The 17,943-nt window shown below is 31.9% G+C and overlaps 2 protein-coding genes and 1 long non-coding RNA gene across 5 annotated transcripts; all 3 read right to left on the bottom strand.

The window, feature by feature from the left end:
• Positions 1–1,018: 1,018 nt before the first annotated feature.
• On the bottom strand, positions 1,019–3,521 carry LOC114386967 (mitochondrial arginine transporter BAC2-like). 3 transcript variants are annotated; one of them, XM_028347053.1, is made up of 3 exons: positions 3,220–3,521; positions 2,857–3,147; positions 1,019–1,867 (listed from the first exon to the last, which is right to left on the bottom strand). In XM_028347053.1, exons 2-3 carry the CDS (start codon positions 3,088–3,090, stop codon positions 1,217–1,219), a joined length of 885 nt encoding a protein of 294 aa, XP_028202854.1. In that variant the 5' UTR covers positions 3,091–3,147; positions 3,220–3,521; the 3' UTR covers positions 1,019–1,216. The 3 variants fall into 3 exon arrangements, with proteins under 3 accessions (XP_028202854.1, XP_028202851.1, XP_028202852.1); XM_028347050.1 differs by having other exon boundaries at positions 2,857–3,135; XM_028347051.1 differs by having other exon boundaries at positions 2,857–3,132.
• Positions 3,522–4,731: 1,210 nt separating this feature from the next.
• Positions 4,732–8,157, bottom strand: LOC114387955 (G-type lectin S-receptor-like serine/threonine-protein kinase CES101). The gene is made up of 7 exons (XM_028348259.1): positions 6,878–8,157; positions 6,450–6,554; positions 6,148–6,359; positions 5,845–6,055; positions 5,521–5,758; positions 5,285–5,435; positions 4,732–5,198 (listed from the first exon to the last, which is right to left on the bottom strand). The coding sequence occupies exons 1-7, from the start codon at positions 8,112–8,114 to the stop codon at positions 4,890–4,892; spliced, it is 2,463 nt and encodes an 820-aa protein (XP_028204060.1). The 5' UTR covers positions 8,115–8,157; the 3' UTR covers positions 4,732–4,889.
• A 7,181-nt stretch (positions 8,158–15,338) lies between these two features.
• On the bottom strand, positions 15,339–16,119 carry LOC114386759. Its single transcript, XR_003661178.1, has 2 exons — positions 15,930–16,119; positions 15,339–15,507 (listed from the first exon to the last, which is right to left on the bottom strand). It is a non-coding gene; the product is annotated as an uncharacterized LOC114386759 (long non-coding RNA).
• Between the last annotated feature and the right edge of the window lie 1,824 nt (positions 16,120–17,943).

The following is a 17,943-nucleotide window of genomic DNA, read 5'->3' as shown; positions in this document are numbered from 1 at the left end:
TCTTCTCTAATTATAAGAGATTTTTTTAACTAATTTACATCCTTTAATGAAATTGACTAACTCATTCAATAACATATTTATTAATATATTTTTTTCAAATTATTTTTAATATTATTGAAACTCACCATTTTGTTAATGAGATGGGATAGAAATAAAAATATTTTAGGTCGCTCAATAGGAACCTATGGTCTAACTTACATTAGATCCATTTCAAGTCAAATCTTTTTAGAAAATAGGTCAGACCAAAACTTTTAGTAAAATCCTTTTTAGTTAAATAGGTCAAGTCCTAAATCATTCAAAAAGTCGTTTAGACTTAAAAGACTCACCTATTTAAAAAATTATACGTAATTATTCCTATTAGTATTATTACTATTATTATTATATTAAATTTGTTACGATTTTATAAAAACTTACATTTTTTGTCTTTTTAAGTATTAATCATGTTGGTCTACATAAGTAGTCTAGTTAAAGTTTATAACTAAGTTTATTAAAAATAAATTTATGTCATATTTAAATGTATTATTGCAAAATATATTTTTAAATAAGATCATGAATGTTATATTAAACATAAAAATATGTTTGTATCATATATGTAAGATTTTATTCTTATATATAAAGTGTCACATATTTTACCTCTATTTTAGTGTTAAATTATTATAAATTAAGTCCTTAAAACAAACTTGTAAACCCGATTAGACTTTTATGTAGGTCAGATTCAAACCCTTAAAAAAAGTCTTTAATGAATAAACTGACTAAATTTAGGTCATATATTTTTAGCTCAGGTCAAGTTTAAGTCTTACAAGCCTAACTCAGCTCGGCCTATTTTCACTTTCAGGTGGACATATTAATGTGCTTACTAATTATTTATTAAATAACTCTTTGTATAGAAACATTAATTTAATCGTTAAATATTTAACTTAAAGAGACTATAAAATAAAATATTAACTTTAAGAGCAGTATGCAGAGAGTAATCTTGCAAATAATCAAATAGTTCATATAAAACTATTTTTCTTCCAAATTTGAGATTAAATAGAAAGACTTTTTTTTAGAAAACACCATGGTATTACACCAAAAAAAAAATGTTTGGCATTTGGCAATTACATCAAGTTATCAAACACCATAGTGTTATCCCATTGTCACGTCTCCCTCAAAACCTGATTTGCAGCCCTTGAATGTTTCCTACATTTGAATGCAGAATGCTCCAGGAATTATTTGTTTATTTGTCAAACAGACACCTAAGAGTGATCTCATAAGCAGAAAATATAGCACCATTCACAACAAACGCTCTAGCAACCGCAGTTCCTAAACCCCGCCATAGAACAACGTATCCTTCCTCTTCAACGCTCTTCCGAAGACAATCCAAAATGCCTTTGTATTTCAGCGAAGAAAATGTCTGAGCCTGCAATCTTGTCTTTATAACGTCCAAAGGGTAGCTGAAAACCCAACTCACAACCCCGGCCAATCCTCCTGATACCAACATAGTATTCAAGCTCTCTCCACAACTTTTTCTGCAACCTGGGTGAAGTTTCTCCCTCGCGTATTCATATGTCCAAAAGTAAAGGCCATGCGCAGGTGCATCTCTTAGTATAGTGATGCCAAGTCCTCGATAAATGCCACGAAGACCCTCTCTTTTCCATATGTTGTTGGCAACCCTTATGGGACCCTTTTGTGGTTCTGTGGATTGGCCTGTGTTCTGAAGCTGAAGGCGAATTTTAAGTAACTCAACAGGAGACAGCAACATGCTCTGCAAAGCGCCGGAGCAAAATCCCCCTAAAGCAACACCCTTGTAGGAAGGAGGGTCGTTAACAGAAACGGACGTGCTAAATGCCCTTGAGAGAACTGCGTAAATTTGGAAAACCATAGCGTTCTGCATTCAACATATACAAAATAATCACTTCAGTTGTGGTCAGTCACATTCTTATAAGAAGGATTTGAGTTCATGTGATCAAGGTGAGTTCATCTTTTTAAACATATAAAATTGTTTTAGAAAATAATTATTTTTAAAAATTTGCACCGACCACGATTAAAGAAGATATGTATTTACTTTAATTTTTTTCCAGTAAAACACTGAACATAATAATGAGCAAATTTTGAAGTATTCACTGACTCATATATCACATATGCAACTTTATTAGCACTGGCATATTCTACTGTCACAATTTATAATACGACTTTCATAATTGGTGGAATTCTCAACAATTGGATGACGGTGATCGTGGAGTAATTGATGATGATTCTTCAGTAATCCAGAATCCATCGTTGCCCTCTTCCCATAATTTATTTTAATATTGCCTCTGGGCGTGTATGACTCAGTGCGCCATGATTTTCGTTAATATCCACAAACAAATAATTGAATAATAAGACAATAGGACTGGTTTTTAAAGTCAAACACGATGAATATGATCATCAAACTTTAAAAAACGTGCATTAAATTTCTTTTAACTTTGAAAACACGATGATTTCTTGAGAATGAGAGACTGAATTCAAGTGATTTTTTGTTTTTCTAAGTTTGAAGATGAAATTCATTCATAGTATAAAAGTATATAATTATTTTTGACCGAAAATAGAAGGACTAAAGACTGATTTTCTTTCCTTGATAAAATTTATTTTCCAACAGCCTATCTGGCATTGAGGTGGCTTCAACGATTGTACATCTAATAATCAATGGAATTACAGAAGACACCAAAAAACGCAGAAGAAGAGATTGGTTGGTTGTGGCCTCCCACGTGAAAGGATATAAAGGGATAAACCCCCCATCATCCACGTGATGCCCCTGATCTTAAAATATGTCTGTAACTAAACTTAAAACAGATAAAGACGAAAGAAATAACGTGAAAAACCAAATAATTAATTTACCTGAAAGGTAACAGAGGCCAAAGGTGCAGCCATGCCACGGTACAGAGTAGTTGGTCCTTCCTTGGCCACCAAATTTCTGAGGATGGTGAAAGCAGAGCCATTGTTGGAGTTTTGTTGCATCACACGGAGCGTGTCTAATGGGTAACCGGAGATTATACCAGCAGTGCCTCCAAATCCTCCAGCTACAAACTCTTTACCCGTACTACTAGCAAGAAATTCTGGCCAAAATTCCATTATCTTATCACCTTCCTCGATCTAAGTCACTCTTTGCCCCTGCTGCTGAAATGAAAACTATTACAATTTTGAGCGTTATATATAGAGGGCCGATTATGAGAAAATAATGAATAAAAAAAAATACTTTACCCGCGGACTAATGAATCATTAAAACATGGCAAACTTAGTCACGGAGCTTGGATGTGATATGATTTGACTGATATCAGAGTATAGTGTTCTGCTAACTGTTTTGAAATGTTAACAAACAACAACCTAGGAGGAGGAAGATCTCGTTTTTTAAGTCTGAAAACAACAACGTGTGATGAAAAGACGTGAAGATGTGTTGTTGGATTGGAAGGTTGGAGAACTAGACAGTATAAGTGGGAAGTGGGTTGGAGAGATCTACCTGATTCTGAGATGTGTTGTTGGATCGGGTTTAATTTGTATTTGCTTGCTTAAACAAAAATAAAAATATTTTAAAACTAAATGCATTTTTTTTTTTTGTCAACAAATGCATTGAATTTTTTTAAAGATAACAAAGTTTAACAGAAAATTTGGAAAAAATTAATTAGAATCGTATAACTTTCGAGACATTACAAATCAGATTAATTCTCATATTAAATAAAAACATAAAGTGAATATGAAAATTTTGTTTTAAAAGATATAAAGATTAATTTTAGTTTTGATGCATCATAAATGTAAATATTTTACACTATTAATCAATTAAAAATTATTCTAATGTAACTTTTAAAATAAATTATTATAGTCATATTTTATTTAGGTATAATAAATAAAAAAACAGATAATTATATTAGTTTAGTATCATTATTTATAGGCTAAAATATAATTTTATCCTTTATATTTTAGATTATATTCAATTTGATCTTTTTATGTTTTAACATGTTTAGTTTAGTCTTTTATGTTTTTAAAGATTGTCATAATGGTCCTTCTAAAATGATATAGGACACAATTATGAATCATTTTTGAATTAATTTTAGACATAAAAATTATTTTATTAGATTCATTTATATGAAAATACGAGTTTAATAGATATGTTTTTGAACTTTTTCTTATAAATTCAAAGTATACATTTCTACGCATTCAAAGTATACATTTCTACGCGAATCTCAACAATTACTTGATTTGATTTTACATATTGATTGTTTTGAACTAATAGAAAACTTTTTGGTGAAATAGTCATATGTATAATATCACCACTTCCAATAATAAAATACAAGTCTATATAACATAGGAAAACAAGATGCCCACGAGTGTAAGAGTAGGATGAACCAAATCTTCATTTAATAATTTTTTTTCATTATAAGGTGCTCGCACTCCAGTACCTCCATCTCCAGTGAATACTTTGCCAATATAAAAAGTTCTTAATGTTAGTTGAGTGCCCGGTTCTCCAATGGATTATGTTTGATTTAGAAAAGGTGAAAATTGCATAAAAAATAATATTTTTTTTAGAATCTTTTTCAATTGTTATTTTTTACATGATTTTCACAACCTGTGACCCTTTTTTATTCTCCTTGTATTTGTATTGTATTTCGGATGATTTTCCCACACCTCTGGATTATCTCCTTCTGAATGATAGTCATGGCCTCATGGGTGATCTTCTTGTTATTTTTCCACCGAACAAAAAAAAAAAATAGACCAAAATTTTGAAAATAAAACGTTCCAGATATATTTATTATTACTAACTAAAATGGTCAGTTATCTAAAAGAAGTAAAATTGGCACAAACAATAATACCAAGAACTCCCACCGCCAGAGTGATGCAGTATTAAAAAGTGAAATTTGGTGTACACAATTGTCCAATTATCTTGCACGCGTACTAGAAATTGTTACGTCATTTTCGGAATGAAATTCTTGCTGGTTGTAAGGAAGCTCTGACTCTTCCACAACCTCATTGATGAAGTATGCTGGCTGCATTGGTTGGGGAAGTTGGATTGTATCATTTGATAGAAATGAAACAATATCTACCATTGTAGGTCTATCCGTTGCTTGATCTTGTACACACAAGAGGCCAATATGAATACATCTGAAAACTTCATTCTGAGAACACAATCCATTTAACGTTGAGTCTATAAGCTCCAGAGCTCTGCCTGCATTCCAGAGCTGCCACGCCTACAAGAATTCCAACATCCACAAAAGATCTTCACCTTTGATAATTAAGCATAAAATTTAGTGGACTAGTCATTTGAGAAACTTACGTATCCTATGAGGTTGAGTGGGTGATCCGAATGATAGCGACTATTATTCTTTTTGCTACTAAGTATCTCTAGTAGCAACACACCAAAGCTGAACACATCTGTTTTGATGGACACAACACCTTTCATTGCATACTCTGGAGCCATATATCCACTGCAAAGGCAGATGTTTTCATAAACATATATCAAAGACCAAAATTTTAAAAAATTTGAAAATTCACTATCGTTTATAAACTTACTATGTACCAACAACTCTATTTGTGTTTTCTTCTGATACTCTTACTCCAAATATTCGAGCCATGCCAAAGTCAGATATTTTAGCATTCATCTCGTGATCAAGCAATATATTGCTTGCCTTTAGGTCCCGATGTATCACCTTTAGTCTTGAATACTTATGAAGGTATAGAAGTCCTTGAGCAATTCCTCCAATGATGTTCAACCGTTTTTCCCAGTCTAGCAAATCCTTTCTAGCCGAATCTGTTTTAAAGTAAGGTTGCTTGTTAATATGCTACATGCTAACATTTGGCACATTCTTACCTTTGTTAAGATAAAAGAAAGCCTACCAAATAGGTAGAAGTCTAAGCTCTTGTTAGACATGTACTCATAGACCAATATTCTTTCATCTCTCTGGATGCAGAACCCTAAAAGCTTTACCAGATTAGTGTGCTGGAGTTTGGCCATGAGTTTGGCTTCATTCGTAAACTCTATTAGCCCCTGTCCCGAACTTTTAGAAAGTCGCTTTATTGCTACTTCTTGCTGATCACTTAGATTTCCCTGAAGGTGTCATTATATTAGTTCTTATTCTGATAGTTTCAAATTTAAGGCAATTAATTCTTATGAAGATGTATTACAAAGTTTCAAATTACCTTATAAACAGGACCAAAACCACCCTCTCCTAACTTATTTGCAGCTGAGAAATTGTTTGTGGCAACAACGATGGTATCAAAAGCAAATAGTTCAACTTCATTGTTAGTCTTTCCCTTGTTATTACTTTTTATGGTTTTGCCGTACACCATTGCAAGCATTGCATTACCTCCAATGTCATGTAATAACTTCTTCTGCATCTTTTTTCTCTCCACTAGTGGCGTGACATGAAAATATAAGTTATTTGAAAAAGAGTCTTAAAATGCTTAAAATGATCATAAAACCATATCCATATTTTACTTACCTTTTGCTTTGTATTTTCTCAGGAAGGCACGCGATAAATAGAATATCACAGGTATTACAAAAGCTGCTCCCACCCCAACGATGAGCCAAATCCACCAGCTGTTTACTGCAGAAGATAACGTGTGTAGAAATTAAAATGATATGCATAAGGAATAAAAAAGATTAAAAGTGATAAATGTAAAGACTAAAATATGGTGTTTATAAATATTCTGTTTGATTCATAGGAATTGAAAATAAAGTTGGAATTTTACAATAATTTATATATTTTGTTCAATTAACTAAACTAGATTCTTTGATGAATGTTTATAAATATACGAACTAAAAGAGAAAAATTTATAACCATAGGAGCCAAAAAGTAAGCATTTTTTGTTCCATAACCAGTTCCTTTAGGGGACCAAAAAAAAAAGAAATATATTAAATTAAATGTACCTTTGTGTTCCAGCAATGCAACAGAAACGTTGATTGGCAGAGCTATATTTCCAGAAGCTCTAACAAATTTGGTTCCTTTGAGCCATATCTGACATCCAGTACTAGTATTGTTAATGTGATTTAAGGGAGCAAACGCGTCGCAGGAACAGTTGTTCCTACATATGATCTCACAGCACTGTGTTCCATTGTTGTCGTCTTCATAAACTTTGATACCGAGCGTGGACATGTAACCAAGAAGCTCCGCGAAACCGCCCTCATGGCTCCTACATGCTTGACTTTTCCGTGTGCATAGAGGGTTTGCTGTCCCATTTCTTAGAGGATTTTGAATGCGGGTACTGTATCCACTAATTTTATCGTAGTACCTTGACCACAACATGAGACCTCCATAATTTGTTGACTTGTTTATTTCAGGTAAGATCTTAGACATTAATACATCAGCCGGAACATAACCTCCGGCCGGAGCTGCAGCTTCATCTGCTGGTAACCCCAGAAACAGTTTACCTACTTTCAATGATGTGGCCCACTCTCTCCATGATTTTAGAAAGTTATCTAAATTGTTTTGGCTATAACTGCACGAAGGGTTGTTATAGAATTGTACCCAGACATAGTCAAAAATGCCGGTACCAATGGCCGAACCCAGCCTAGCATCAGGAAACGGACACTGAGGTGCTGCTGACAAGTACAAAGATGCAGGTAGTTGTTTTTGTTGTATCGTCTGTGAATCTGAATTTGATTTGAGATATTGTGCAAGATTTGCCATGAAAGATGTATTATCACCCAGCGCGATGTCAAAGTCAAGGCCATCTAAAACTGCATCACCAAATGGGCGTGATGAGGAGAAGCCACCGAAGAAATTATCCCACAAATAATTGGACACATTGTTGGCATCCTCATCGGAAGTTATAGAGTAATTACCAGATCCTCCTCCAATAGAGAGCATCACCGTGATCCCTTGCTCTTGACAATTCTTAATCTCTCTCCCAATCTTAGTGCACCCATTAGTAGAGGGGTCACAATGATCAGCCAGGCTGAGTTGAGGGGTCTGGCCATTCCCAAAGGTGGAAAGGAAGGCTATGATTACATGCGAGTATGTCCCTGTTGCACATGTTTCATTAAGAGTTCCCTCGTCGGCGTTTTGACCCCAGTAAATGGCTACGTTTTCGGGTTCAGAAGGGTCAAGTAGCAAGAGGATAAGGACTAGGAAGAACAGGAGAGAGGGAAGCACACTTGTGCTCATATTTTCTCACTTGGTTTAGTGTATCAATCCAATTACCTAATATGTAATATATCTATATATGATTCCAACATCACTTTTAACGCGTTTTAAACCCATTTCCTCCCTCTTTCCACTCTCACCGCCTCCTACCTTCCTTTTCACCTTAATCATTGACTCCTTGCATTGACTGATGATTGACTCCTTGACGCAATGTAAGGGGTAATTTTGTTTTGTCTTTGTGTGTTTTTATTACGCTTTCTTTTAACGCGTTTTAAACCCATTTCGTCCCTCTTTCTACTCTCACCGCCTCCTACCTTCCTTTCCACCTTAATCATTGACTCCTTGCATTGACTGATTATCCGCCACTCACTGATGATTGACTCCTTGACGCAATGTAAGGGATAATTTTTTTTTTTAGGAAAAATATATATTATATTAACTCAAAATGATATAACAATAAATATGACATACTTTGCAGTTAGAGAAAATAAAAAATCTTCCTAATACAAAAAGGTTTATGTCAAGATGTTAAAACAAATGCAACAAACTTATCTATACATAAGAAACTTAATCTTACTAATAACTTCTATTACAGAAAATTGATAATCATAAAAAATTAGCTTGTTCCTAGACAACCAGATGCAGTAAACTGCCATTGTTATAGCCAGACAACGAAATTTTTTTTGAACACCTGATGTGGATCTGAATCTAATTAAAGAGTCAGTGATACGCTGCAAATAAATAAAATGTCTATGGAAAGGAGCTAAATCACTCAAACTTGAAGATATTTCCTACAAGAATAAGGGATAATTTTGTTTTGTCTTTGTGTGTTTTTATTAGGCACTTTAGATTTTAGGTGTCGTGTTACAACATTTGGTTTCTCACTAGACAAATCATCGAGAGTAATGTTGTTTCTAGTTAAAATTTTCTCATCAAATTTTACATGGAAAAAGATAAGAAAAGAAAGAGAAGTGCAGGATAAGATGGATGATGTGATAGAGATAAAGCGAAAAAATGTTGTGAAAAAGTAGTTGAGAAGAGGAAAATGTTTCATTTTTCAATTTTCAATTTCATCCGCCCTTGTAACACTGCAGTAGTTGAGAGAAGAAAAGGGAAAAAAGAAAAAGGCAAATGGGTAAAGATCTGAGCGAGGAGCAAGTGTCTTTAATGAAGGAAGCGTACTCTCTATTCGACACAAACGATGGCAGTGGAATTGCGCCGTTTGAGTTGAGGATCCTGATGCGGTCTTACACTCTATTCGACACAAACATTGACTCAAACATCGACGCCCCCATTTCCCTTTGAGGGTGCATGTATTTTTTTTCCATCCCATAAATCATTAAACAGGACTGATTTGTGCTTGATTGCACCGAACACTGAAGCATTGAATGCATTATATCTTTCGTCAACATCAAATAGAGTTCTAGGGTTTTGGTCTTAACTGGGTCTAAAGACTTTGTAGATTCCTTAACGAGTTTAACTCTCTTTGTGATTGTTGTTCATGACTTGCTTGATACCGGCTTGTATCAAAGAAAAATATGGCAGGGTTAAGTGTTGGCAAGATCTGCTATGAGAAGGTGTACCTGAGGTCGAAGTTGTCGTAGGCGGGGACGATGTTGTGTCCTAGTTGGGGGTGGATGATTTTTCCGAAACTGACAACAGGGGAGTATATTTTTTTGGAAAAGGACATTTTTGAAAAACAAATTAAAAAGAAGAATGAATACTTAAAGAAAGGGTGTGGATAAACAAAAAAGCGAAGTGAAGATAGGAACTACCCAAAGAAATGGCAAAACCCTAACACCAAAGATTCATCATCACTTTTAATCCAAATATCCAATATAAATCACCTTAACCTAACCAAAATATAGTTACTTTATATCCTAAATTTATTTTGTCCCCCTCAACTCATCATTCCCGATCACAAATGCTAAAATAATTAACCTTACCACTGGAGAAAAAAAAAACTTTTTTATGAAATAGGCAGTGGTTGAACCTGACTGCCACCTAAAACTCTTTTCTTTTGACAAAATGAGCGATTTTTCTCGGCAAAAAGAATACAATGTGCAAGTCATCATTTAAATTTAACAATTGCTTGTCTTCGCCCCTAAATTAAACGGCTCAGGCTTATAACGACATAAACCGGAAATCAAGTGCGAAATAATTGTCCTTAATTAAATAAGGATCATAAAGTGGTTACAATTGAGGCATCATATGACACATGCAGCATGTAGCGTATACATGGCAACGGAAAACAAAAACAGAGAATGTAGCATAATTTAATTAACAGTGAATCAAGAAGAATAAAGAACGCGGAACATGCATTTGCATTTGAAGGGACATGGACAATCACAGCTTACAAAAGTTGAAGGAGTCACCATGCAACGAGTCTGAGGTGACAAAGGTAGGAGCACACGCAAACCAAACTTTATAGTCAGGAAAAAGTCTTCATATATCCTTTGCTTTTTTTGGTTCTTTCTTTGAATTGAATTGATTGGTGAATAAGAACAAGTGAATTAACAAGCATAGAAGTGAATATTTGATTCAATGAATATTCGAATTCGGCCATCAGAGTATTTTAATTCATTAATTATTATTCCAGTTCTCAGATATCAGCTTGAAATGACAAATTAATTTGTCTTCTAACTCAATTGAGCGTGTGATTGATAAAATATTTTTAGCAGTTACTTATTTATGGCATTTGTTTATACTTTTATTGTGTGCTTACCGATTTATAGTTCTTCATATATTACAATTATATAATTTTGGTCCTTTAGATTTAAATTGGACTAATTAATCTTTCAGGTTTTTTTCTATTTATAATTAGGTCTTTCCTTCACGATTTAATATTTCTCATGACAGAAAGACATCGATCTTTTGTTGTTCCATAAATATCATAAAAATATGGTCAGCACACATTTTTAGTGTCACACACACAAAAAAAAAAAAAAAAAACTTTTTCGGTTATTGTAATTTGTAATTCAGATATTCTTTCTTTTCAGCCAGTAAACTGTATTTAATCGTTGACATATTATTCTCAATTTTTCATGTTAGCTAATTTTGTGAAATACTGGACCAGAATGAAGAAACTTAATTGTGAAGAAAAAGAAAATTTGAAGAACCCAATTAGTATAACTGAAATCTAAAAGAATAAAATGGCTCAATTATAAAACTTTAGGAGAAATGCAATTAACTAAAAGCGTTTTACAAATGATCATTTTTGTTGATTACAAATAGTAGTCTCTTATATTAATATGTTTCTAAAGCTTCTTATGCATTGTTTATTTTGTTTATTATTGCATTAGGCTCGTTTAATTTAACGAACGGATACAGGATGCTAATAAGTTGTGAAATGGACGCTACTTACAGTGTTATTTGTTAATAATCATTAGAGATCATATATAGTATTTCGGTACATGTGTTTTTCTTTACTAGTTGATTGTTATTATACTTAACATATTTTTAAATAATTTTTTTTTTACAGATTTAAATCTATCTTATAACATAAAATCAACAACGTGAGTCATCCTAATAGAATTTAAATAAACAACGTGAGTACTATCTGCCAATTAGAAAGCTAAGATAATGTGCCAGCTGGAACAAACTAACTGCCATTAGATAAAAATGTTATCTGGTGATAAGAATATTATAATAATCTCCGTATTTGATTTTGGTAATGATAAGTTTTATATTAACAAGTATATTATAAAATGTCTAAACGAGGTTATTTAATTGTATAAACTATATTTTGAACTTAATTGTTAAATCCAAAATGACTTATTTTTCTAGAATAACAAACTGGATATTACAATGCCATCAGGATATTATAGTGGTTAATTATCCCTTTTTCCTTTGTCACTTTGCCAGCAAGTTGGAGCAAGCAAACGATTAAACTCATTAATTTAATGGTAAACTATAATTATATTTTTGTACCTTTTTCCACTCAATTGCCAATTGTCGAATTTCACAATTTTATGGCCCATGCCTTTTATAATAAAAAATTAAATAAAAAGACGTTGATATCCGGCCAGCTTTTGATTGTTTTACAAATGTTGTCTTGCTTCGTATATCAAAACTTAGGGATATAAATTCTTATAGATCGATATTCCCCATAATTTTTTTAAACAATTGTAATTAGAATATTTATCTTTTATGTAAGACCCGAAATATGATTATAAGTAAGTTTTGAAGATTTGAATTAATTATGAAATCAATTTTTGATTTAAGACTTAGTTACACTTAATATTTTTTTGCTCATTATAAAAAATACTTATCCTCTATATATCTATCCCTAATGATACATGCATTTTACATAAATCAAACATAAGTTCTTTCTTATAAATTCAATGTGAATTGTGAGCTAAAATACATTCATACTCATTAGTTTCCTATAATTACATTATTACTGGATATTCGATTTCTTTTTACGTGGATAGATATAAGAAAGATGGAATAAAAGCTTAATTTTTTAGGAGTAAAAGTTCATTAACAAGTCGTAATAATAATACATACGTAAATTAACATGAACTTCATAATTCTAACTGTTTTTTATTTTCATATCTTAATTTTTTTTATATAGAAGTAGCTTAGTGTGCCGTGTCCTGGGTATTAATTTTATAATTTAAATTTTTTTAGACATTATAATTGTTTAATGTATTTATTTATTATATTTTAATTAGTAGAAAATATATTAATAAAAATATATATTATATACACACACAATAGTTAACAATATTAATATACAATAAAATGTAAAGTATTATAAAAATCACACCAGAATTTTGTATGATGTATACTATATTTTCATATGCATGCATCAACTTTGTATTTTTTTTTTTATAAAATTCGGTACTTCAAAAAAAAATGTATCCCCATAAATTTTATTTTAGATTTGATGTATTTTATATATTTTTATATTAATAAATTTATATATTTTTGATTGAAGAACAACAACAACAACGCCTTATCCCACTAGGTGGGATCAGCTACATGGATCAACTTCCGCCATAATGTTCTATCAAGTACCATACTTCTATCCAAATCATTAAGTTCGAGATCCTTCTTGATAACCTCTCTTATAGTCTTTTTGGGTCTTCCTCTGTCTCGAATTGTTTGCCTTCTCTCCATCTGGTCTACTCTCTTCACTATAGAGTCTACCGGTCTTCTCTCTACATGCCCAAACCACCTAAGTCTATTTTCCACCATCTTCTCTACAATAGACGCTACTCCAACCCTCTCTTTAATAGCTCCGTTTCTAATTTTATCCTGTCGAGTCTTACCACACATCCACACCGCAACATCCTCATCTCCGCTACACCTACTTTAGTCTCATGTTAGCTCTTGATCGCCCAACATTCTGTTCCGTACAAAATCGCCGGTCTTACCAGTTCGATAAAACTTATTTAGTTTAATAAATAAGAAAAAAATTGATTTGAGCAAAAAAATCATTCCAAATAAGTGAATTTTATTATCCAAACTTCAAATGTTCTTTAACCTTTCAATATATTTTTATCAATTAATGTTAAATATAGTTCATAAATCAAATATTTTCTTTTTATATTAAATTCTTATAATTTTTAATTACACGATGTAAAATATGAGTTTATGCAAAATTGATATAGCATAATACATATTATCTACAAAAGATATATTGTTAACTAAAGAATACTAAAAAAGAATGAAATAAATTGATCCATCATTTTTCATGATAAATTATTAAAAAATATTAGAATCATTATGAAAAATGCTAAAAGAAGAATGAAATAATTGATTAAGAATAAAAATGATAAAAAAATAGAATAAAAATCTATTGTTAAGAATAAAAATTTAAAAAATAGAATTGTTTGCATTTAAAGGAATAATAATTGAATATAGTTGTAATAGAATAAAATAAAATCTATATATATAATAAAATAATATTGATTTAAATTAATAACTAAATTAAATAACACTATTTAATATTTTTAGAGAGAATATACAGTATATTATTAGTAGTAAGTAAATCCCAGAACTTGAATGATAAAAAATAAAATTTAGCTATGGCCCTTTCTCTCTCTCTTCCTCAAAACTCACCCCATTGCATTTCATTACTACTTCTCCTTACTATTTTCTTTTCACAAACTCCCATTTTTTCTCTCTACATTCTTTCTTGCTGATAAAGCAACTATTTTTCCCAAACTCTTTCTTTGTGAATTTCATTCCATTCCTCACAAGAGTCTCTGCATTCTTGATCTTCAGACACAAGAACATACCCTCTCCGCAAGAACAGTTTTCTGACCTTTTCCAATATATTCGTCAGCTTCTTCAAACAACTTATAGCCTATTGAAAGAAATGCGTAGCAGTGAACTAACTTCTTTAAAAGAGTCTTTTGATTGGATCACAGAAAATTTGAATAAAATATAATTCTTTTCATTAACTTAGGCTATTCATTATTGTATTAATTAATTTGTTATGTAAAATTATCCAAGGCTCCTAATGGGCTACATCTTGCACTTATTCAATGTTGTGCTTGCAGCAGTATACTGTGATATTTTTATCTACTACACCATGTGCAAATTCATTATGCTTATTAATTAGCACTACTAAAAAAAGGTAAACAACACCAAACTAGATTCACCATAAAAAGAAGTTAAGAAACTTCCTTGTTGTACAAGCCAAACCACATTTTAAAATGAGTTTCTATGAATAAAAACCTTACATAATTATCAAGAACCAATTTTATAGTAGAATAAATCATAGTACTTAGAGAAACAATAGACTATGTCCTAATAAATATTTGGCATCAGTATAAATAATTTAAAGAAGAAGAATACACATAGTTTACAAAGCAATGTAATAGACAGCAACACTCCTAAACTCTGCATATCTACAGAGCTTAATTTGGATCCAAAATCGCACATCACACTTCATATATGACTACAAACTTCAAAGCAATGTAATGGACAGTAGCAATGTTAGCTGGCACGTGAGGACAAACTTTCAGGGATTCAGTGAAGTAATTTTTCCCAAGCCATATAGTCCTCAAATAACAACTTCAAAGCAGTATTATTAGATGAGTGTACAAGCTGCACAATGTTTTTCATCAGAAAAATTAAGCCTTTCATGCTACCAGTATGCTCATACTGAAGGAAATCTATCACTATTGTGAACTTTCCTATATCGTTATGTTATTTTTACATGAATTTAAAAATATATTTTACTTTATATAATAATTAATAAATAATGTTATTGAGCATACTGAGCACATGTATATAAATGATCTTCAAATGAACATCTCAGACAACATAATATGCCTACAGACGCAGAAAACTCATTAACAAATACCTTGGACAGACCAGTCAACCATGCATCCCTAACTTTAGGAATGATTAGAATATGGGTAGGAGCTTGGGGATCTATGTCCCTAAAGGCAAGGACCTGTCAAACAGAAAATAAAAGATGAAAGGTTATAATACATCTTTAAATAATATTTTAGCTAGTTTCAGAGTCTCGTTTTACTGATTTAAACGAATGTTGTCAAGGCATTAAACAAAACAAGAATATAAGAGCAGTAGAAAACTAACATAGGAGATTACTAGACTTTGGAATATCCATATACGTACAATAATAAGCAAAAAAATTTAAAACTTGGCTATATGCCAAACAATCCATCAGACCCCTCTTAAGGGAATGGGTGAAAGTCCCCCAAAACCCTATCATGATTCCACCAAGTGGAATTCATGTGGAGGGTTTCAGAGACCCGCCAATACTGAAATGTTTGAGTGTCCAGATTTCTTTGCAGTGGACATAAGTGGCTCAAAGAATAGGGTTGAGCGAAAAATTTAAAACACAACGCATACCTGTGAAAGGGGGGCTCGCAAGTCACAGAACAGTCACGGCACTGAAGCTACCACGGCACACACAACCACGGCGGGGCAGACTAGGGCACAGCAGATGTTGCCTTCTCGGTCAACTTTGAGGTTCGCTTTGCTCAGAATGCGTAGAGAACAACAAATGTTTTGTGTAAAAAACCAATGAAAAAACCTTTTTTATTTTTTTTAAATAACAAAGACGAAGGGCCTTAAATTGTATGTCATAAAAAGAGGTTTTTTTAGTAGTGTAGTCAACTTGAATGTTAAACTCTTTACACTTCAAGCAGGCCGAAGGGCTTCTCCTCGAGCAAGAGATGATATGTTGCTATGAACTTATAGGAAAATTTGTTACTTGCATATTGTCAGATCATATTTGAAACCTTTGCAAGCAGATGTATGATTTTATGATTTCTTGTGTATACAATACAATATGTAGTCATTTTTTTTTATCTTCCATCACTCTTGCATTCCTTTTGTTGGGTGGAATTTAATGAAACTAGGAGGTTCATTGCTTAAGTATGTTCCTCAGCTTTAATTAATTAGTTCAGCCTGTCACTGTTTAAATTTTCTTTACTTGAAGGCGTTAGCAGAAGTTTAGCTTGACAATATTTTCTGATCTTCCGGAACTACGCGAGCTAAGAACGTTGTTCACAGGGAAATTTGGGAATTCTCTTGAACTTTACATAAGTAAAGAGGTAATTGATGGAACCACTTTTATAGCCTGTAAATTATTTTCTTGATGACGTCTTTGTATCCACTTACTTGAATAATTGATTTTCTGCAGTTTGTTGAAAAGTTGAGGCAAGATCTTCCTTCGAAAGAAATGAAGATCCAGCTGTTGCATGATGTAGCGCAAGAGTTCTCTATTGAATGGAACAGCAAGGCTTTGGAGCAGAGACTTCAGTCACCGCCTCAGTTACATGAAGTAAGTTTTACTTATCATTGATGATTAGTATTTTTATCTAAATAATCAAGCATATGTTTCAGCAAAAAATATGAATCAGAATTGGATAATTAGAAGTGAATTGATATATTTTAATCTCCTCTTGATTAAATATCAGTAGTATTTACTTTTCCCGAATTCTCTGAGATGTATATCCAGCTTGTTTTGATGTTCACACTTGTATCCAGAGCTCTTAATGCATTACATTAAGCAACAACCTCACACTTCCCAACTGTGGAAAATAGTTCTTTTATTCCCGGGTGAATTTTTGAGATTGAAATAAAAATGTCATTCTTTTTTAAAGAACTACAAGTAGGTGTAGTTGTTGACCCACTCACTTATTTACATTTACAATTTTTTATAAGATAATTAATGTGAAAATCACGGAGTCTTAAGCTGGTTGTAAAAGGAGAAGGGAGGAAAAAAAGATGACGGATTTGATTTCTCTGGCTAATAAAAATCTAATAATTAACTTTTATCGATAAAAAATTGAAACCAGAAGGCAAATTTTGTTAATTAGGGTTAAGTTAATTTTTTGAATTAGAAAGTACTTGATAAAATTAATTAATAAATATAAAATGATATATAAAACATATTTATATGATTTTTATATAACTTTTTAATTTTATGAAATTATATTTCTAGGTAATTAAAATTTAAAGTTTTTTAGTTGATTTTGATCTTTTCTTCTTTTTTTACTACTCCTATGATTTTTTTTAACAGTGACATTTGATTAAAATTTTAAGATAAATAACATAAAATCTTTAATGTGTCGAAGGTAATGATAAAAAAAAAACTAAAAGTTATAAACTCAAATTTCTACTACTATAAATAACATTGAGAAAAAAAATTATGACTTTTTTTAAAAAAAAATATATTATAATTTATTATAAAATAGGAACCAAAATGAGTAATTTAATTTAAAAAATTTATCAAAAAGTCAGGGACGGGCTCCCCGGCTCCCCACCCCCACTGTCGTTCGGTCATATTCGAGACCTTTATAAGCACAAGTATGACTTTTTGTGTATGCACTAAAATTTTGCAATGAGTTCATAACAA

This window comes from Glycine soja, chromosome 15, assembly GCF_004193775.1.
Source record: "Glycine soja cultivar W05 chromosome 15, ASM419377v2, whole genome shotgun sequence".
NCBI classification, from domain to species: Eukaryota; Viridiplantae; Streptophyta; class Magnoliopsida; order Fabales; family Fabaceae; genus Glycine; species Glycine soja.
The sequence above is the reverse complement of the archived record's forward strand: the minus strand, read 5'-3'. Positions and strand labels throughout refer to the sequence as shown.